Below are 23,089 nucleotides of genomic sequence, written 5' to 3'. Positions count from 1 at the left end.
CTTATTCGACGCACGCTTACTTAGTCAACGGAGAACATGTGAAAAAAAAAAAAACGAAAGAAAGAGATCCACGTAATGCAAGCAGGCCGGTCGTCTTTTGCACTTTCCACGATGCCAATGACTCTCAATGGACGTGCACGAGTCACAGCGCCAGCTCTACGCCAGGTAGCTTGGCTTCCCTTTCGCCAAATCTTCGTCAGACGCCGATTGCCTCCTCTCCTCACCTCCGGTTAACTTTCCTTTTTTCATCACTTGTGCGTGCACAGGTACTACGATAGAAACAAAGAAAGGTGTCGTTCGTCGCAGCAAGTAAGAAACGCACATGAGGGAAAGGGAGATGCATGATCTCATAATACGTCGTAGGAGAAAAAAATAAGTCCGCATTCTTTCCACCTGGTATTGCGTTACGCATCTTCCCTCTCGCATTTGAGACGCCAAAAGCCAAGAGAGTGACAGAAAGGTGCAATGGGAGTTGCTGCCACTAATAGGCATATTCTTCCTCTCCATTTCAGTCTCTCCCTCTGAACCGCTCACTCGGTACAAGAGGAGTATATAAGCATCCTCGACTCACACGGCCGTCAGCAGCCTCTGGTTAGCCGTAGGTACAAGCACCATAACCATGGTAAGCCAAAGCAGTCTGTCTCTAAAGAATTTTGAACGAAAGTTGCGGCAATTTTCAATATTGATGAAAAGAACCTCTTTCATTGTTCTATCTAATGTGACAAGGGGCTTTGAGTTATACACGCCACAGAGATCAAATGTATAATCGTGTTTTCGTTTCTTTGCACCGTTACATTATCCCCACAATTCTATTACTAACCAATGGACAAAGTTGTAGCCCTGAGTATTTTCTTGATAATTTGCGTAAATTAGGTAAAGAAAGGCCCACTTTGCTTAGCTGGTGATTCGTACACTTGGTTGCTTCCAATGCAAAAGAAAAAAAATCAAGAATGTCGAGTCCTCGCAGCAAATGGCTTGTCTTGCCTTTTTGCCATGTGCTCGCTTGCTGCACATCCTTCAGCCAGTGGCATGAACCAAATTTTTGACTCAATAAGCAGTGTCCTACTTCACGGCTCACTCAGCCGGAACTTGGACCAAAATCTCTTTTTAGCCCTTCACCAAGTTAATGACCTATTCCTTTTACTGCCAGTACTGACCTTAATGCCCTGCACCTATTGATAAATAAAAAATCCACGTTTTCTATGTTTACTTCATTTCAAGATATGACACCACAAATTACTAAAAAAGGAGCGTCAATCTAATCTTGCATTTTGTTCGTGATTTTCAGTTCCGTGTCTGCGTCGTCCTGGCCCTGGCCACCAGCGCCTTCGCTGGCTTCCTCCATGGCAACCTCCATGGTGGTGCCTACACCCTCGGAAGCGGTGTTGGCCTGGCCAGCTACGGTCTCAGCCACGGAATCGGCTACTCCGGCCTCACTGGCTTCGGAGTGGGCCACGGCCTCGCCTATGGCCAGGGAGCCAGCTACGCCGTCGCCGCCCCAGCCGTTGCTCGTACCGTGTCCACCACCTACCAGGCTGCTCCAGCCGTGACAGCTATTCACGCTGCCCCGGCTGTCGCCACCTACGCCGCTGCTCCAGTCGCCACTGTTGCTGCTGCCCCAGCTGTGTCCCGCGTGACCACCTACCAGTCCGCCCCACTTGTTGCCGCTGCTCCAGCTGTTGCCACCGTCGCTGCTGCTCCAGCTGTCTCCCGCATCACCACCTACCAGGCTGCCCCAGCTGTCGCCGCTGTCGCTGCTACAGCCGTGACTAGGGTTTACCAGTCAGCCCCAGTTGTTGCCGCCGCTCCAGCTGTTGCCACCGTCGCTGCTGCTCCAGCTGTCTCCCGCATCACCACCTACCAGGCTGCCCCAGCTGTCGCTGCTGTCGCTGCTCCAGCCGTGACTAGGGTTTACCAGTCCGCCCCAGTTGTTGCCGCCGCTCCAGCTGTTGCCACCGTCGCTGCTGCTCCAGCTGTCTCCCGCGTCACCACCTACCAGGCTGCCCCAGCTGTCACCAAGGTGTACCAGTCCGCCCCACTCGTTGCTGCCGCCCCAGCTGTCGCCAGCGTTGCCGCTGCCCCAGCCGTTTCCCACGTGACTACCTACCAGTCTGCTCCAGCTGTTGCTGCCGTCGCCGCTCCAGCTGTGACTAAGGTCTTCCAGTCTGCTCCAGTTGTTGCTGCTGCCCCAGCCGTGGCCACCGTCGCCGCTGCTCCAGCTGTCGCCACCTTCGCTGCTCCAGCCGTGACTCGCGTCGCCACCTACCAGGCCGCTCCAGTCGTGGCCGCTGCCCCAGCCGTCGCCACCGTTGCCCACGCTGCCCCAGCTGTCGCCACCACCACCTTCCACCACGCCCCAGCTGTCGCCACTGTGGCCCACGCTACCCCAGCTCTGGCTGCTTACCATGCTACCCCAGTCTACGGCTACGGCGTTGGCTCCCTTGGCTATGGAGCCGGCCACTACGGTCTCGGCCATGGCATTGGCGTCTACGGCCTGAACTACGGCTATGGTCTTGGCACTCCCTTCGACTACACCACCCTCCTCCGCAGGAAGAAGTGTAAGTACTTTCCGTTAATTGTGCACTTAAAAAGCGCCATGCTCTTGTTACAACTTACTGCAACGTTCTTTCTTTTTTTCTTTTCCAGAAATTATCGTACCGCTCAGAATACATGGGCTGTTGAAGTTGAAATCAAGTCAGCATCCACATCTCGGGAATGGTCTTACGTCCATGAACGCGCTGAAATAAATTGGCCATATGTACAGAGAAAAATGCCTTATACGCTTCAGTTTTTTTTTGTGGAATGAGTGGTGAACACAATATAGTGTTCTGCTTCTTTGCGTGTAAATTTAGAACGCGCTTTGCAAAGAGTAAAATACTTCTTTGCTTCTTAAACATACTGTTACTGTATGTCACGCCAAGTTCTGTCAAAACGAATGCTTAGTTTTCATGTAGCAACTGTGGCATTAGTTTTAACATTACACTTTTGGTGCCGTGTATTTTACACATTCCGTTAGTAGTGATAGCTCCGAATGAGTGAGAAGAAAATCCTTATAGTTAATTACTTTCACAGAGAATTTTTGGAAGAGCGCAAATCTCGTAATCGAACAGACGTCATTGAGGAACGACATAAATATCAAGGCAGCATGAGATGTTTAACCTAACATAGTGATGACAACACTTCGAAGTTTAAGGGTTGGTGCAATGGTCAGCTGGTAATTTGTAATATTTATTTCGTTTTTGCCTTATGCTATGTTTAATGGTAACTGTGGACAAATTTATTTATTATTGCTGGTAATAAAAATTGGCTTTGTGGCGCTTTTTTCTAGTGTTAAAATTAATCTTACAGAATATCATAGTTCTCTGAATTGCAATCATATTTAGCAAGAAGTTGCACTGCGTGATTGAAAACAGTTTTGATTAAATCTACACAAACTGGGTCTAGATTTCTGTAGAAGCCTTCCGTATTTTGGCGTACATGGTGTTTAGGCTATTCAAAACTTTACTTTTTACATTTAAAACAGCATTGAACTGAGAGGAGCCCATAACAGCCGTCATTACACGTCTGTTTAATGACTAGTCGGACAAAATGCAGAAGAATAAAATCTTCAGCCTTGCTAACGTTAGTTGCTTTTTGGCATTATTCAGTGACAACTGTTAAGCTCCGCTCTGTCCTAACGTCGTCCGAGAGGGTTGTCCAGAGGTCAGATCCGGCCCATTCTGTTTCCATCCTCCAGTCGACATCGGACACGCCCATTCGGGCAGGACATGATTGTTAATATATTTTGAACGAAAACATCTTCGACAGAAGTCCTTCTGGTTGAGTTTTTGAGATAGTTGAGAGAAAACTGACGCCAACCAATAATATAGTTTTGCCCAACGTTTAGGGACCAACGCGGTCTCTCCTTCAGGGGTGACTAAAGTGTGCCAGCAACAGCGGGGTGCTGCCTTCGCTCTCCCTTTGTTAGCACGTGGTGCAGTCCACTGACGCACTCGAAGGGGAGCCTCCCTGGAATCCTATTCATCGCGCCTTTGTGAGCCGGATGCGCCATGACTCCACATGTCGCCTCTTAAACAGGTTTGGCTCTACGGCCAAGACACACTCCTCCTAGAAGGCTATTAGTAGTAGGCGCGCTCGCATGGTTCGGCGAGGGGGTTGGGTTCTGAATTATCGCGGACACGAACCCATGTCTCCTCCAGTGCTTGAGGTCAGCGCAGCTCCTTTGTCTGACGGCGATGTTCGGTCGAATACCTGCGTCGACCGGCGTCTCGTTAGGCACTGCGCACGGCTGGACAAAGTGGCGACAATAGTCCGCGCTGTTGAGCACGGCGGCAACCAGTAGCTGTTTCCTTTAGCGGTTATTTCGCTATAGAAACGCTGCTATAACAAGCGGCTGCTGCGCACTCTCAAGTCATTGAGCGCTTGGCTTTAGTGTGTCACGTCAGTTGAAGCCCTCTCCAGATACGCTGCTCTTCGGCTCTCTCCTCATGGGTTTTGGCCAACCTGGCCTTACGTCGGTCGGATTTTGTTTGCTCTGGTAATAAACGCTCTCATTTTTCTCGGCTTACGCTCGGACGATGATGATAGTGAATGCTAGCAACTGCTATTTTCTGAACGCCAAAAGCCTGTGCAACACTTTAAAGTTCCGTGCGTTGAATGTGAAGACTACTGAGCCAATGAGGTTGCTCGCTGAGGAATTCGGTGATAAGATAAATAACCTCGCGTCACACATAGTTTCGCAGTTCCATCTGTCATATTAAGGAGTGTTCCAACTTTGTGTTGTCGGACTTCGTTATGTATGTTGTTAGTTGTGCTAAAGCGAGCTCACAGTTCGTGTCTTGCTCTTTTTCTGTAGACTTGTCACCTGGTGTCTGCCAAAGGTCTCTTCTTAGCCCTTTGTTATTCAGAGTAAACCTTAATGATTTACCGCAAAAAGTCATCTCACACATACGAACTTGTGCGGACCAGTAATTAGTATTATATCAGATACTCAATGCGGCAGAACATCATATTCAACGAAATGCCTCGTCAGCGTGTTGTCGTAACCGGTCTAATACCTGGAAAATGAAAATATATATTACTAAAACTGTTGTTATATTTTTCACTAACAGCTCGCTTTCCTTACTTTACAATAAAACTTTCAATGACTCATTATTGCACAGAGCTTTCGAATATAAGTATATTGCCGTCATATCTACCTGTTAACCACTCCAGGTCGAAACATATCTCATTAGCACCAAAGGAGGCACTTGAGGTGAAACTGCACTATTGGTGCAAAAGTGATTAAGATATTATTGCATACATTATTATTTCGTCCCGACATTGCATTACGAATCTCCTGTCTAGAAACATCATGTTTGTTGTAACATTAACCTCATTCCCCGGTTTATAAAAAAGAATCATATATCAAACTGTGACCAATGTTTCTGACCTGCATGCGCTTTGTCTTCTATAAACCTGACCACTCTATGTGACCGCCGTCAGTAGTTATAGCGCTCGGCTGCTGGCCCAAAAGACGCGCGTTCAATTCAATTCAGTTTAAGGCTGATTTGGCTCCTTGTATAATACAAAAAGGCAGAAATGTGTTGGGGCTTTTAAAAAGGGGCTACTAAATGGGTCGAAGTGAAATGTGTAATTAAACAGGCATTGCATATAAGTAAGGATACAAAAGCAAAATATTCAACTTGTTAGAGGAAGCGTACATAGTTATTCCCAACGGATAATATTGCATTCATGAGTACAGCATGAGTATAGCGCTATAAATACGTGAGAAACAAACCTTAAGAACATCACTATATATGCATGGGAAATGCACCTTACAACTCAAAAGACTCATCCAAGTTGTTATAATTCTTCAACATGAAAAAGCAAGGGCAAGAAATGTAACTTCACTAGTGCGAAAAACTTATTTGCAGTTTTCACTTCCAATGGTCATTATTAGAGGACAGATTTTTAGGCACTAAAAAGCACGTTTTAGGCGCCATAAATAGGCGGCTAAAATTGCATTTGAGGCCCCTAACGGACAAATATAGGCACTATAAACTTCATCAAAATCGCACACAGTTCCGAACTTCAGCGCGCAATATATGTCGTAAAATAAAACAAAAACACAGAAGGAATGATTTGGAATGATTGCCGGAAGCCTACGACACAACAGCGAATGTGAAAACTACAGCAAATAAAACTCGTCTCTGCTTGCTCAACAAGTTTTGACTGCTTCTTAGATAACATCCCTTAAAAAATACATATAACGAAATTTCTGTATACAGCAGCGTGCCTAAAAAGTTTAGATGACGTTATGTAGTTTATATTCTCTGCTTGGTTGACTATCTACAGATGTGCAATATTCATAAGTCCAGCTTTCTGAACATTACTTTTCATTGTGAGGCAACTATGGGTAAATGTAAAATAGTGTTATGAAAATATTTATGGGAATTTCTTATAATTTTCCCATGCGTAGCAAAGTACTGCTTTTAAAGTTTGTCCTTTCCTTGCACCGAACAATTTAGAAAGCCGTAATGAGCGAATGGGGTGTGTTTTCCATTATAGATAGCGAAAACGGAAAGCGTTCCGAGGAAGATTCAACAAAGGTTAGTTTTGGGCCAGTTGGTCCGTCGTACTTGTAGGTAAAAATCATGACTTAAAACAGGGCGAAAGATCGTCGGATATATTCATCGTTTTTTTTTGAAATGTTTCGATATACGAAAAATTACTTTGGTAACAAATTTTACGTTGCAAAAATGCGCTTGGCTAGAATGGATAGGTACGCAGCTTTCTTTGTGAATGTCGCCGAATATATCGTGAAACTCCCAAAGCAGGCGCATATCCGGGGAAACTAGTATTTTTATTTCTCTCACAAAATGGAGCCCTGGGGACTCTACAGAGGGTGGGCGCTCTATGCCAGAAATGGCAGTACGTAAGGAACAACAAAAAAAAAACTTCAAAATCTGCCATTAAAAATAATTCTCGCAAGGCACGATAAGGAAACGCGCGAAGTCCTTTTTTATTTTACAAACGCAGGGACTCGCGTGAGAAAAATTTGAACTTCGAGAAGTGCACACATCAATGCTGGCTCTTGCTGTCCTGGTGGATATTGCCCAGAATAGCATCTTTGAACCGCCTCTGAGCTGTTGTCATTCATTAGAACAGTTTAGCTTGAATGAAGACTCCCTCTGGTCCTGCAGGTCAGGCTAACTCTTGGGTGCGTACTTATGTTTCCTTCTGATGAGAAAATTATAGGATATCAATTATTGGCATATTTTGTAACAAGTTTTGAATGCTAAAATTATGTGCACCGCATATCGCGTACATAATCATGCCCATTCATTGCAAAATCATTTAACGACCGCAGTTTCGGTCATGTCTTTTTTTTTTTAATTCAGTGCCGAGCTAACACCTCAATTTAGATTTACGAGCTGGCACGAGCGGTGTCGGAACGCGGACAGCATAATGGCTTTAGTCGGGTCGAGAAAAAACCGGATCCTGGAAGGTGCAACCGGCTGTCTGCTTAATCTTTTTCCTTGGCATGAACCGATGTCACTTCGACGCGAGTTCCCAACACATTGGCGTAACGCCCTACATTGAGAATTATCTTTGAATGACAATTTTTCTTTATGCTACGTGTTATAGTACATTTCCCATCCTCAACCTCCTGATTTTAACGTCCCACACCTTTATTCAGTGCTGTTTCAAAGTCATTTTTCTCAGGAGCAGGTTTGCAACTCAAAAAAATTTGGAGTTGTTGATGGTTCTCTTTGCATCAAAGCGCAAAAAAACGCTGATGTTGCTCTTTCTAGTAAGCTGCAATCAATACAACACTCTCGGTGCGTATCACTTAAGTCGTGGTAACAAAAAAAATTATTGGTAAAGCACAACGACACCACGCAGCTTTGGGGCTCATCCCTCGATTGCTTTTCATTTCGTAAAGTTCTAGCTCTTGTCAAATACATTACGTTTACTCCAACTTTAAGAAGCATTACTTGTGAATGAAATTAAAAAAGAAAACTCTTCGACGAGAGTAGTTGTAAGCATAACATCTATTGCATGGAATGCGTAGCATCTTTCAGGACAACTAACCAATGACCTCTGCAGTAGGGTATTGGCCACGTCATTTTACTGCTGGACGGGACACCACCGTCACTAGCTTCTAATTACTGAGCTGTGCAGAGCGCATGGACTCGTTGGCTGCTTTCGAGGCTTGATGGGTAACTGCCACAATGCCGTCTGCGTAGGTATTTCAAAGCGCAAACTAATGGATGAAATATAACGATGACGACGATTTAACACATCAGCGCGACATACAGTCAGACAGAACTCCGAGCTGAAGCAGGCATCGATGAGTCTTGAAGGCATCGGAAATCGTAGCTGCCGTGGCTGCGCCTGTGGTGGTTAGAGTACCACTCAGGCGCGAAGTTTTAATTGCGATATAGGAAGGCCATGAAAGCGAAAAGTCTGTCGTCGGCGTCTGTGTAAAGCCGTGACATGTGGTGTTCGGGAAAAGACCGGAGATAATAGTGGCTCAGCTGAATTGAAAATGGCTACGAATGTCTTAGCAAAAACGAAAATAACTCAGAATGACTCAGAAAAAGTTAGTGAAAGAAGCGATAACGAATACAAAAGGAATAAAAAAGTAATCAAAATTGAAATAGAACTGAGTTGCAATGGAATCAGAGCTAGCTACGCGCGCAGACATTTCATAATGATGCGTCTGGCCGAATCTGGTTCTGCCACACACCCCGTGGTAAGTAAGCACAATTGAAGACATTGATATGAACACAAAACTTGTAGACAAGAATGCTGGCTTGTGTTGAAACAAAACATAAAACTAATGCACTGCTAAATGCAAATGCGTATCAAAGCCAATTTTCAAGATTTGTCAAGTGACGTGGCCATCTGTTTAATTCGTGTTTGCTGCACTCATATCCAAAACACTGCTCAATTAAGCAAAGCTGATTTGCACTCATGGTGTAGTTTCATGACTGACATTAGGAGTGCTGAACAGCGTGCAGTGAGGGTACAGCCGAAACATTCATCCATGACCATAATGCTGCCAGACTGCTGGCCTCCATTTTGCGTGATCTGCAACCTCTGAAGATTCTACATGTGCAAAACAAAATGCTGCAATCCATTCGCCCCCTACGCAACATGAATATTGTCTCTGATGGCATGAGTGGTACATATTTTACAGGGCACGATCAAAATTACTTACCTAGTATTTTGACACCCTACCTGTACTGTTAAGGCAGCCATAAAAGTTTGCGTTGCAGCAGCTATCATGAAGGTCAAGTTGTAGTATTCCGTTTTGAATACAGGTACGACAAGTCGCAGGCCAAAACGAGGAACACCATGGTGTGGGCCTATGACGCTTGGAAGTGGCGGTTTCCTTGTTTGGATATGGGGTGGTAGCACAAGCCCAATAAAGTTGTGATGATTATCACAGCGTGTGCAGCCGTGCACAATTTGGCCTCCCTCATGAAGTATCCACAGCCTCCGGATTCACTTCATGTAGCTCGTTCATACAGCTCAACTAATATGGATAGTGATACTCGATCACCCTACCTTCCGCTTGCCGGTGGGTGAACCATTACCTTGTCTGGGGTGCAAGCATGGGAGCTACTGAATCAGAGGAGCGTCGCCTAGGGCAATACTGCATGTTTCCCCACCCTATCATTCAGGTATTTTGGCGTCGCTCTTCTTACGTAACCATGCTACCTGCCACCGTACTAATGGTGGAGGCATCAGACATGCAAACAAGGGGCTCATTAGCCAAACAAAGAAGTTTCCCATGGGGCAGAGCTAGGTATTTGTCAACACTGAACGAAGCCCTCAAAACCATACATGCGTGCAAATAAGGTGCAGTTAGATTAACTCGCCATGTAGCAATTTTGTGAAGGCATTCAGAGCGTATTCCAATTTCTGTGAAGTTTGGCAGCTTCATTTGGGAGTCATTCCCACCCTTCGCAGTTGCTCTCGCTTTATTTTTTTTCCAGCTAAAAAATTTCCATTTCAAGCTGCTGTTCTTGAACCTCATTTTGATATGTTTTGATTTCCAGCTCTTTAATCTCAGCCTGAAAACCTTTCTGCTGCCTGCATTGCTAGGACACTTTGGTGATCCTCCTCCTGAAGTCTAACACGAGAATTGTTTTGTTCTCGCATTTTAGTTAAGATTATTTTCTAAAAGAACCATCCGCCCTCTCGGCGCCTTACAACTTCCACCAGCAGCCACAGTAGCAGCTGTGGCACAGCTGTCATCATCTCCGGAGGGAACAGTGTTGCAAGCAGCATCAGGCCCCAAAATGGGCAAAGAAATGCGGTCGTCGTTCTCAGCTGCTTCTGGAGTTGCTGCAGCTGCCCCACTTGTGTCAACAGTAGCCACTACAGGCTGTGCTTCACCTACGGCAGGACTCCTTCGTTACCTTTTGGTCCTGTATAATAAATAAAAAAACAATTTGCGCTACAAAATAAACCCAAACTAATGAAACGCTGCTTGTCTCAGCTATACACACAAGATAGTGTGCAACATTGCTGCTTGTGGCTTCAGATGCCAATCTTGCACCAAAAATCAACAGAAAATTGCTGCGGTGTTCTTGGGTTGCACCACTCTCAGGCGGCCATTCTTGTAGTTTTGCAACTCCTTTCACAGGGATCACACTTTCATTTTTTTAAAGGTGCTGTGTTGGAAATAACGCGTACTCAGCTGGCAGTTGGGTAATGGGGCATGCGCACGCTGCTACTATATGAAAGAAGCAATAAAGCGCTGGCAAAGCGCTCTGCTTCACCTCTCCGCACTGCTGTTGCGTTCTTCATGCTGATGCTGCATGCATAGATATAGCTGCACATTTTTCCTGTGTGAAAAAGCACTGCCGTAAAACTCCCAACCCCATCTAGGTTATTTTGTATAGTGGGGTTTTCAGCTGCGATAGACATTTAGTTGTTCATAAAAAAATGAAGCCCTTTCTGTCATGCCTGGCAACTTACCGTGTTCACAAAAACTTGCGGCACAGTGTACATTATGAAACTGCATACTGTCAGTAGTACTAAAGGAAGTGTGCAGGAGAGGAAATGCTTTCCTTATTATTACAGTATATTACTGATGCAATATGCGCTAACAGTGTAGTCAAACTCTAGGACATCTGCACTGTCGATCATTGGCTGAAGAAGCCTTGCGACTAGGAGACTCTCAACGGAGGGCTGGTAAGCTGCCCCATGAGAGTCGAACTCGTTGGAAATCTTTGAAGCCATGTGGCCTGCTTGCCGTTGGTCCCACCAGCACATTTACAGAAGATATGGTGGCTGATCCTAGCCCTCCCTCTGAAAAGCAGTACTGATTTTAACACAGAGTGAAGCCCGCTTTCACACGTGAAGTATTCCAGTCAAACATCATCCGCAACTTTTTCATCCTTACGTTGATTGAAAACTACTTTTTCTAATCGTACCATACAAAAATTGCAGGAAACGCTAGCCCGTACTCGTATGTTTTGTTTTCGCAACAGTGTTATTCGAAGTGCCTACTCGAAGGCGTCAAGAACCAGAATAGACTGTTTGCTGCCTGCTCATGATGCTGCTCAAGCACTGTTGACATAAATAAGCCAGGATGCATGTACAGTCTTTTCCAAAAGAAACAATTCCACCCTTGCCGTTTCTCGTGGTGTTAGGAAGCCCAGAGGGGTATAGCTTAGGGTATAGCATGTCACGCAGGTCATTCAAGCAGCTGACGAGGTCTGGCGAGCGCCTCATCACTGCTTCGCCGTCAGCCCGCTCCTTCCGCGGTCACGGCAGCTTGTTTATTTCTGGCCAAGACATCACGTGTAACTGTGAACAAAGCAAGCAGCACACTTCGCGGAAACCGTAATTTAGAGCGTATGTACGTGCGTAGCCTGCTGTTCCCATAAGCATGCTTTCAGCAATTGGCGCTTGCGACCGTATTCGTTTTCAGCACGCTGAACTGTCGCACGTTATCCCATGAGTATAAAATATGCACGCGAGAAACATGTAAACACTGCCCAAATGTGCCAATCGCGCAAGACTTGCAAAGTGCGCTGACTTGTCTTGTGGCGCTCCCGCTTGTCCTCGATGGCTTGCCCCTTCCATTTTTGTTTTACGCTAGCCCAAGGTTTCTCAGTTGAAAGTGGTTGCGCCACGTGATATTGTGGTGAGAGTTGTAGAGCCTAGCAACTTCTTTTCATAATTCGTTTTTTTTTTTATTTTGGTCAAAGACGAGACGTCGTTTTTGTTGCTCCCTAAAACTTTACGGTGGTAATTTGCCAGTCAGGTCAACAGTGTTTTCTCTTCGGCGGTGAACCGCGGTGCCGCATTGCGTTGTGATAGAGCGTTTTCTTTCGAGGGCAGCATCAGTGACTGTAGCTGTAATATAGTCATCGGTCACGACTGCACCCATCGTAACTGTACCTCGAAAAACACGCTGAACGCTCGCGATTGCCCCACAACAAATAAACTTTCCGCACCCGGATTCCCCGACTTTCGTCAGCTAGGTCAGCTGTGATGCCAGTTGCCAACCGGAAACATCGTTCGGGCAAACGAGGTGGAGAGCATTGAGTTGCGATGCCTGTAGCAGCAGTTTACTTCAAAAAAAAAAACGCTCACATTAATTTTGCACCTATGAATTTTTAGCAGAATATAGACGTTTCTTGTCATGTTGCATGTGCTAAAATGTTCACTTTTTACATGCTCTTGATCCCAAACGAGTAATGGGCTCTCGCGTTCGAGGACTCTCTTGACGAAGCAAGTCAGCCCGAGAGTCTCTGAAACGTGGAAGCCGACTTGGGCAATCTAAATTCGGCTTGCTGCTTCAATTCAACTTGTCGTAGTCAAGCCCATGCGCGACACAAGTTAGGTTTCTGCATTCGGGGGTGAGTTCTCTAAGTGTCCTCAAGTAAGCTCCTTAAGCGCCGTCGGTAGTCTTCGTTCATGACACGCGCTCTCCGCATCTTTTTTGGGCTTTTTTAAAGCTGAATTCGTGAAATCCATGCAATTTTTACTTCTTGTACGTAAAGCCGTCAGTAGTTACGGTGCTCGACTGCTGACCCGAAAGACGCGGGTTCGATCCCGGCTGCGGCGGTCAAACTTCAATTGAGGTGAAATTCTGTAGGCCCTTGTACTCTGTGAAGTCAGTGCTTGTTAAAGATTGGCCGAAATTTTCGGAGCCCTCCACTGCGGCGTCCCTCTTAGCCTGAGTCGCTCTGGAAATTCAACCCCCCCCCCCCCCCCGTCGTCCTCCCAAAACAACCTACTCGTGTATAAGATTTCGATCGACTGCGATGTGTTATCAGCTCTAATACAAGAAGTCAGTGCTTACAGTTATGAAGTCATTTCAAACAAAGTTTTCGCTAGTTCTTTTAGCTTGCTTGTGGTTTTTTGACAAATGCATCGTCAAGATCTGATAAGAGGTTGGATCCCTTACTCATCGTTCACAGAAAGTTTAGACAGATTCAGGCACAGAATAAAGATTACCGGCCTCAATTAGCCGAGAACAGAAGAGAACAACATTTAATGGATAAAAAGTTGAGTGCAGCATGAACTCAGCATCCAAGTCACCATACTACATTTTTACGAGTTATCATGCCCATACGTTGCATTCAACCTTAATGGTTACGTCTTTCCAGTTTTTGTCTTCCAATATAAGCGGGTAATGTTGCGTTGAAACGGTGCGACTGCAGCAGAAATTACAGAGGTTTATCACAGCAGTTTAAGTGTGTTTCAGCGCCCTAAAACCAACCGGCAGATGAAGAAAAGGTAGCGAAGATGACGCAAAATTTCATTTGACGAAGAAGCGGCGCCTTTGCCTGAAGTAGAAGACGTGCTCAGGGTTTCGAATTTTGAAGTCGCACGAAGAAGCTTTTAGGGATTGCCCGATCGGCGAAATATCTCATGAACGCGGTTATCGAAACGTATCACCGGAAGCTGGAGAACACAACGGACGCATATTGCGTAACAAGAGCGATGAAGGCGGAACTAGGGCGGAAAGGGCGCGAGGTCGCTGCGTGTGCATCCTGCGGAGTGAATGCGAAATAAAAAATGGAATTTTGCTGGTATCCTGCAAACATAGCACGCCAAATCACACCGAACATGGCACCAGTGAGATTCAGCCAACACATACCATTAAAATGGCGAAATTTCGAAACAAAGAAGGCAATGTTCTATGCCGTGATGACGAAGTATGTGTTGCTTTACTTTTTCTAGAGGTAAGTGAAAACAAATTAGCTTCGTAGGTTAACACAGCTCGCAAATGCTCGAGTGTATAATGTGGCACCATACGTTTACGTTTTATTTTTCTGATCTCGTTTTGTGGTTTATTTTTAAACATGATTTCAATTTCTAGAGTTGAATATCATGCTGACAATATCAGTTTAGAAGTCTGCAGTTTTGATACACGAAATGAGTGCTTGGAAATATGAATGAGTATGAATGACCGCTGACTTCGAATGATGGACATCACGGCAAAGAATAAGCCACTAGTGCTTAAATTAAAAACAACACACACAAACAAACATATTCATCGAGGTTCCGTCAGTATAAAATTTCATATGTGAGAGAATGTAGATTACTTGCATGCCACTTCTATTTATGCGTCAGTTAAAAACGGCTTCTGATGATATCTAAAAACTAATTACTGGGGTTCTCGTCATGATATTCTCTGAGGCAACTCAGTTTTTAAATAAAAAACATTTTTCCGGTGTTCTACACAATGTTTTGTGTGTTTTAGCTTTGCTCAGAGCCATAAGTGGACACAAGGAAAACTCGATCATTGCATGATAACGCATAAAGGTTTCAAGAAGTTTAGTTTAAGAGAGGTGACAAGCGGGGTGGAAAACTCTTTAATATATCTGTGCCCTAAATTTTGTCTCTTAATAAGTGTTATGTAGACATATCCTCCACGGATCCCTTGTTGAACATTTCTCCTAGATAGTGCTAGCAGCATATAAATTATGGCTGTGTGGAATTGGGCTTTCGTTCTCAAATATCATTCATGAGCATACTGTTATCATGTAGTAGTCTCATAGTTTCATTCAATGTATTCAGATTGATCTGTGCCCTCTATTTTACCTTTTGATGCCCAAATCACCGATGAATCAGAATAAAAAACCGGTTACTTCAGGCTATGCTAGCTAACGTGCCCACACTCAAAAGCCATTTTCCAAATTTTGTGAGTTTCACGAAAATTTGATAACTGACTAGTTAACAACAATGAGAATATAGCATCTGGCTTGTTTTGACGAGGTAGTCGCAGCTTTGTGGAAGAACAAAATAAAGGCCTCAAAGCAACTTGAAGCGCAATATAGATTAAAGAACTTTTTAGCCAGAAAATTTATTCCAATATTTGCCGCCCCATTGCGGTCAGAAAAAAAAGAGACGAGAATTGTTCAACGGCAGCTAGAAGTCGCACGTTAACTACCCCTTTTTATTGCACACCTTGCTCACACTCAGTTAATAGAATATGGCCAGAAAGCGCTGGATAATGACAACATGCAGAGAAATATTTTTATGCAAGCGGTGTGTAACAATAAGTACATGACCTGCAAACGGTATCGCGCGAATTCGAGTCAGTGGGTCGTAAAGGGCTAACATTTTTTTTCACCACTTCTCTCGTACCCACTTTGCTTTCTTACCACTGTTTGGCAGTAAGCCTGAACTCGCTACCAAATCCGGCAGCAGACGCTCCTTGCTAGATGTGTACACTCTCGACACAAGCTAAAAAAAGGATCAGAAAAAAGAAACGGCATCGAGACAGCATTTCAGCCGTAAAAAGAATTTTGAAGACAAGCGCTTCTATTTTCTATTGTTTGAAATCAAATTTAGACATACATTCTGGCCTACCACGGGACGATATTTTTTTAGTTATTTGTCACAGAGACCCACGTCGCGTGTTAACTGTTTCCATCATACTGGGTGCCCTCATATGGTTTCGTGGTGTTGTAGTGGTATACAGGAACCCTGACTCACAAAAAGACGACTGCCGCAGTCAGTAAGAAGTGACAAGAAGGGCTGATTAAATCACAGGTAAAACTGTAAATAATTTAACTAGGTAAAAATGGGGTAAGTCTGGACACACACTCACACATTTTATCGAGAAAGGGCAGTGTGTTTCTTAAGTGTTACAGTCGGATGCAAAAAGTGATGGCACAATAATTTATAGAATAATACCAAGGCACCCATCCTGTACTAATGGAAAAAAATTGCCATGGGGATAAACCGCGCTGTTTATTCCTCAGTGACAGCACAGGCAAGCTTACGAATGGATATCTAGAACTGCAGGCTTGATGAGATTTTTAATTGGGGCCTTATTGCAGTTCAGAATTGGAGATGGCCTACTAGACTCCTGCCACGTAAATTCTTCGGGTGAGACGCACAGCAGAAGCCTTGATGGCACTTCTGAAGATGTTCTCAACTTGGGGCCTTGTCTTACAAAAGAGGTAACGCACTCTTTTCCGGACAGTCATCAAGGTCTAATGCGGTTATAAACTGACGAACTAAAACTCAACCGCGCGTTTATCCTTCCCTACATATTCCACCGTGAACTACCAGCCCTGAAATTATTGATATGTAAGCATTTCTTGGCCAGTTTCTTGCTAAATACTGGCCCTTAGCAAATCGGGTTATAAATAAACCGACAGATTTAAACCTTCCAGATCTGGTCATCTTTGGTGTTCGCATAACGAAGCAATGTGAGCATAGCCACGGGTTTGACTTCGTAAGGGCGTTATGGAGCCTACAGTGAGGACGAACGCCTCTCCTTTACATTTTTTGCCTAATAACTAGAACTGTAAATTGTGGAGTTAACGACCTGAAGAGACATATGAGTTACGAGGCAAGACATAGTGGAGGTCTCCGGAATAATGCCACCACCAGTGCTTAGCACAAGGGTGTTTTCGTATTTCACCTAGATCGAAATACGGCCCGCACGGCAGGGTTCGAGCGCATGAGTTCGAGATCAGCTGCCGAAAGCCAAAATCACTAAGATACTGCGGGGAGACCTAGAAAAAAAATGTGTTCGAGGGTACTGAAAGTTGAAAAGCATGATACAGTCGGAAACCAAATTGCTAAACATGGCGCAGCAATAAATGCCGGTACTGCGCGATTGTGCCACTAGACGCTGGAGTAGCACTGATATATCAAAGTGACGACGTACAGGCGCCTAGAGAACAAAGGGAGAGTTAGGTACGGAAAATGATGGCAGCATCGTTCGTTTCGCAAAGCACTCAGTAATGCTCACGTTACACCCACTGTGAAAAGTTACGGCACACAAGAGGAGTAAAAGCAGGCTGAATTTTCAGTTTATATCGCTGTGGATAGCAGGTGTATGTATTTAAGGCATCGCACAAAGGGCGTAGAGCATTCTAGAGATGCGCAGAGATAGTGGTGGGAGTACTTTTTCGCTCGGTATCGGCCAGCTCCCTTGGCCCCTGAAGGCTCCGCTGCTTTCTACGCATCTTGAGGGCTGCAGTGATCAGTCGCTTTGCTTCCTGCCGTTGGGAGCAGTTGGCCTCCCTGGCCGCTTGCAGTGCTTTATGTGCCACCACGTTCAACTGCTTCCTTTTTCCTTCACTAACTTTTTTATAGCACGCTCTCTTAGATCTTTAACATTGTTGTCTGAATTTCAAGTCAACTGACTGATTTTTTTTTGTCGTTAAGAATTCAAATACTAGCTTAAAATTCGCCGGAAATGGAAAAGCCCATCATGCAACAGATGGGCTGGTACCCATTGTGTTGGACTTGCCAGCCACAGAAATAGCTACAATGAAAAGCTATGGTTCCTTTAAGCAGTTCTACAATATTCTGACCTCACTCATTGATCGGCACATCACACTCGACCCTTAAATTTTAAAATTATTCATACCTAATCTTAGCCATCGTAAAATTTATTATTTGAGGACATTCAAACAGATTCTTATTTTATATGCTGAGGTAACGTTTCTGGATAACTTGTTAATGTGGCACTAGTGCCTCTTCCTGCCCACTCAGCAGACTTAAAACCGCAGAATATACATTTCCGGAGGCACCGCTACCCTCCGGCATTATTCTTTGAGTAATACCCGTACCCAACCGAAAGTCGCGTAGTCCTCTCTGGAAATTATTCAAATGCACTCATTCGACGCACGCTAACTTAGTCAACGGAGAACATCTGAAAAAAAAAACGAAAAAAAGAGATCCACGTAATGCAAGCAGGCCGGTCGTCTTTTGCACTTTAGACGATGCCAATGACTCTCACTGGACGTGCACGGCTCACAGCGCCAGCTCTACGCCAGGTAGCTTGGCTTCTCTTTCGCCAAATCTTCGTCAGACGCAGATTGCCTCCTCTCCTCATCTCCGGTTAACTTTCCTTGTTTCATCACTTGTGCCAGCACAGGTACTACGATAGAAAAAAAGAAAGGCGTCGTTCGCCGCAGCAAGTAAAAACCGCACATGAGGGAAAGGGAGCTTCATGATCTCATAATACGTCGTAGAAAAAAAAATTTAGTCCGCATTCTTTCCACCTGGTATTGCGTTACGCATCTTCCCTCTCGCATATGAGACGCCAAAGCCAAGAGGGTGACAGAAAGGGGCAATTGTAGTTGCTGCCACTAATAGGCATATTCTTCCTCTCCATTTCAGTCTCTCCATCTAAACCGCTCGCGCGGTACAAGAGGAGTATATAAGCATCCTCGACTCACACGGCCGTCAGCAGCCTCTGGTTGGCCAAAGGTACAAGCCCCATAACCATGGTAAGCCAAAGCAGTCTGTCTCTAAAGAGTTTTGAACGGAAGTTGCGGGAATTTTCAATATTGATCAAAAGAATCCCTTTCATTGTTCTATCTAATGTGCCAGAGGACTTTGAGATATACATGCCACAAAGATCAAATGCATAATCGTGTTTTCGTTTCTTTGCACAGTTTACTTATCCCAACAATTCTATTACTAATGAATGGACAAAGTTGTAGCCCTGAATATTTTCTTGATAATTAGCGTAAATTAGGAAAAGAAAGGCCCACATTGATTAGCAGGTGATTCGTACGCTTGGTTGCTTCCAATGCAAAAGGAAAAAAATGAAGGATGTCGAGTCCTCACAGCAAATTGCTTCCCTTGCCTTCTTGCCATGTGCTCGCTTGCTGCACATCTTTCAGCCAGTGGCATGAACCCAATTTTTGACCCAGTATTGTACTTCACGGCTCACTCAGCCGGAATTTGGACCATATCCTTTATCTCCTTTCAGCCCTTCACCATGTTAATGACCTGTTCCTTCTACTGCCAGTACTGCCCTTAATTCCCTGCACCTATAAATAAATAAAAAATCCACGCTTTCCACGTTTACTTCATTTCAAGATATGACACCACAAATTACTAAAAAATTAGCGTCAACCTGATCTTGTATTTTGTTCGTGATTTTCAGTTCCGTGTCTGCGTCGTCCTGGCCCTGGCCACCAGCGCCTTCGCTGGCTTCCTCCATGGCAACCTCCATGGTGCCGACACCCTCGGAAGCGGTGTTGGCCTGGCCAGCTACGGTCTCAGCCACGGAATCGGCTACTCCGGCCTCACCGGCTTCGGAGTGGGCCACGGTCTCGCCTATGGCCAGGGAGCCAGCTACGCCGTCGCCGCCCCAGCCGTTGCTCGTACCGTGACCACCACCTACCAGGCTGCTCCAGCCGTGACTGCTGTTCACGCTGCCCCGGCTGTCGCCACCTACGCCGCTGCTCCAGTCGCCACTGTTGCTGCTGCCCCAGCTGTGTCCCGCGTGACCACCTACCAGTCCGCCCCAGTTGTTGCCGCCGCTCCAGCTGTTGCCACCGTCGCTGCTGCTCCAGCTGTCTCCCGCATCACCACCTATCAGGCTGCCCCAGCTGTCGCCGCTGTCGCTGCTCCAGCCGTGACTAGGGTTTACCAGTCCGCCCCAGTTGTTGCCGCCGCTCCAGCTGTTGCCACCGTTGCTGCTGCTCCAGCTGTCTCCCGCATCACCACCTACCAGGCTGCCCCAGCTGTCGCTGCTGTCGCTGCTCCAGCCGTGACTAGGGTTTACCAGTCCGCCCCAGTTGTTGCCGCCGCTCCAGCTGTTGCCACCGTCGCTGCTGCTCCAGCTGTCTCCCGCGTCACCACCTACCAGGCCGCCCCAGCTGTCACCAAGGTGTACCAGTCCGCCCCACTCGTTGCTGCTGCCCCAGCTGTCACCAGCGTTGCCGCTGCCCCAGCCGTTTCCCACGTGACTACCTACCAGTCTGCTCCAGCTGTCGCTGCCGTCGCCGCTCCAGCTGTGACTAAGGTGTTCCAGTCTGCTCCAGTTGTTGCTGCTGCCCCAGCCGTGGCCACCGTCGCCGCTGCTCCAGCTGTCGCCACCTTCGCTGCTCCAGCCGTGACTCGCGTCGCCACCTACCAGGCAGCTCCAGTCGTGGCCGCTGCCCCAGCCGTCGCCACGGTTGCCCACGCCGCCCCAGCTGTCGCCACCACCACCTTCCACCATGCCCCAGCTGTCGCCACTGTGGCCCACGCTGCCCCAGTCCTTGCTGCTTACCATGCCACCCCAGTCTACGGCTACGGCGTTGGCTCCCTTGGCTATGGAGCCGGCCACTACGGTCTCGGCCACGGCATTGGCGTCTACGGCCTGAACTACGGCTATGGTCTTGGCACTCCCTTCGACTACACCACCCTCCTCCGCAGGAAGAAGTGTATGTACTTGCCGCTGATTGTGCACTTAAAAAGCGCCATGCTCTTGTTACAACTTACTGCAACGTTGTTTCTTTTTTTCTTTTCCAGAAATTATCGTACCGCTCAGAATACATGGGCTGTTGAAGTTGAAATCAAGTCAGCATCCACATCTCGGGAAAGGTCTTACGTCCATGAACGCGCTGAAATAAATTGTTCATATGTACAGAGAAAAATGACTTGTACGCTTCAGTTCTTTTGGTGGAATGACTCCTAAATAGAAAATAGTGTTCAGCTTCTTTGCGTCTAAATTTAGAAAGCGCTTTGCAAAGAGTTAAATACTTCTTTGCTTCGTAAGCCTACTGTCACTGTATTTCTCGCTTAGTTCTGCGAAAACGAATACTTAGTTTTCATGTAGTAACTGTGGCATTAGATTTAACATTACACTTTTGGTGCAATGCATTTTACACATTCCGTTAGCAGAGATAGCAGCGAATGTGTGAGAAGAAAATGCTTATAGCTAATTACACTCCTAGCGTATTTTTGTAAGAGCGCAAATCTCGCAATCGAAGAGACGGTCATTGAGGAACGACATAAATATCAAGGCAGCATGAGATGTTTAACCTAATATAGCGATGATACCACTTGGAAGTTTAAGGGTTGGTGCAATGGTCGGCTGGTAATTTTAATATGTATTTCGTTTTTGCCTCATGCTCTCTGGTCAAGCAGAAATGAATTGATCATCCTGTTTAAGGAGCACTGTGGACAAATCTATCTATTATTGCTGGTAGTAAAAATGAATTTTGGGGCGCTTTTTTCTAATGTTAAAAATTATCTTAAAGAATATCATGTTTCTCTGAATTGCAATCGTATTTAGTAAGAAGTTGCACTTCGTGATTGAAAACAGTTTTGATTAAATCTATACAAACTGAGTCTAGATTTCTGCAGAAGCCTTAGATATTTTGGCGTACATGGTGTTCAGACTATTAAAAACTTTACTTTTTACCTTTAAAACAGAACTGAACTAAGAGGAGTCCATAATAGGCGTCATTACACGTCTGTTTAATGAGTAGCCAGACAAAATGCAGAAGAATAAAATCTTCAGCTTTGCTAACGTTAGCTGCTTTTTGGCATTATTCAGCGACAACTGTTAAGCTCCTCTCTGTGCTGAAGTCGTCCGAGTGGGTTGTCCAGAGGTCAGATCAGGCCCATTCTGTTTCCATCCTCCAGTCGACATCGGGCACGCCTATTCGGGCAGGGCACGATTGTGAACAAAAACATCTTCGACGGAAGTCCTTCTGGTTGGGTTCTTGAGATATTTGAGAGAAAACTAGCGCCAACCGATATCATAGTTTTGCCCAACATTTTGAGACCAACTCGGTCTCTCCTTCAGGGGTGACTAAAGTGTGCCAGCAGCAGCGGGGTGCTGCCTTAGCTCTCCCTTTTTTAGCACATGGCGCAGTCCACTGACGCACTCGAAGGGGAGCGTTCCTGGAGTCCTGATTTATCGCCCTTTTGTGAGCCGGATGCGCCATGACTCCACATGTCGCCTCTTGAACAGGTTTGGCTCTACGGCCAAGACACACTCCTCCTAGAAGGCTATTAAGTAGTAGGCGCGCTCGCATGGTTCGGCGAGGAGGTTGGATTGGGAATTATCGCGGACACTAACTCATGCCTTCTCCAGCAGTTGAGTTCAGCGCAGCTCCTTTGTCTGACGGCGGTGTTTGGTCGCATAACTGCGTCGACCGGCTTCTCGTTAGGCGCTGCGCACGGCTGGACAAAGTATCGACAATAGTCGGGCTGTTGAGCACGGCGGCAACCAATAGCTGTTTCCTTTAGCGGTTATTTGGCTATAGAAACGCTGCTATAACAATACGGCTGCTGCGCAGTCTCAAGTCATTGAGCGCTTGGCTTAATGTTACGTAAGTTGAAGATCTCTCCAGATCCGCTGCTCCTCGGCTGTCTCCTGATGGGTTTTGGCCAATCTGGCCTCACGTCGGCGCTATTTTGTTTCCTCGGGTAACAAACCCTCTCTTTTTTTTAGGCATACACTGGGATGATGATGATGGCGAGTGCTAGCAACAGCTATTTTCTGAGCACCAGAAGCATGCGCTACATTTTAAAGCTTCATGCTTTGAATGTGAAGAATACTAAGCCAATAAGGATGCTCGTTGGGAAATTCGATAATAAGATGATTGACCTCGTGTCACATATTGTTTCGCAGTTCGACCTGTTGTATTAAGGAGTGTTCCAATTTTGTGTAGCCGGGATTTGTTATGTATGTTGTTAGTTGCTCTAGAGCGAAGTGTAGTTGTGCACTACAGGTGCATATTTATGCACCGCTACGCGAGGTATATATCGTGAGTTTTAGATAAAATTTGTTGACTTTGTTGTCGAGCTCAGGAACCGTGCAGAACAATGCGTTGCGGTTTGTTGCGAAGGTGAGCTGTTCTGGTTAAAG

The 23,089-nt window shown here is 45.8% G+C and overlaps 2 protein-coding genes across 2 annotated transcripts; both read left to right on the top strand.

Moving 5' to 3' along the window:
• Nucleotides 1-561: 561 nt before the first annotated feature.
• On the top strand, nucleotides 562-2,771 carry LOC149363395 (uncharacterized). Its single transcript, XM_089573464.1, has 3 exons — nucleotides 562-622; nucleotides 1,289-2,558; nucleotides 2,647-2,771. Coding segments are annotated over exons 1-3 (1,275 nt in total). The 5' UTR covers nucleotides 562-619; the 3' UTR covers nucleotides 2,649-2,771.
• A 15,816-nt stretch (nucleotides 2,772-18,587) lies between these two features.
• On the top strand, nucleotides 18,588-20,886 carry LOC149363394 (uncharacterized). Its single transcript, XM_089573466.1, has 3 exons — nucleotides 18,588-18,719; nucleotides 19,385-20,651; nucleotides 20,740-20,886. Coding segments are annotated over exons 1-3 (1,272 nt in total). The 5' UTR covers nucleotides 18,588-18,716; the 3' UTR covers nucleotides 20,742-20,886.
• The last annotated feature ends 2,203 nt before the right edge of the window (nucleotides 20,887-23,089 follow it).

Source organism: Amblyomma mixtum, chromosome 2 (assembly GCF_055824585.1).
Source record: "Amblyomma mixtum isolate Tamu chromosome 2, ASM5582458v1, whole genome shotgun sequence".
NCBI lineage: Eukaryota > Metazoa > Arthropoda > Arachnida > Ixodida > Ixodidae > Amblyomma > Amblyomma mixtum.
Note: the sequence above shows the minus strand (reverse complement) of the source record. Positions and strands in the feature narration are given on the sequence as shown.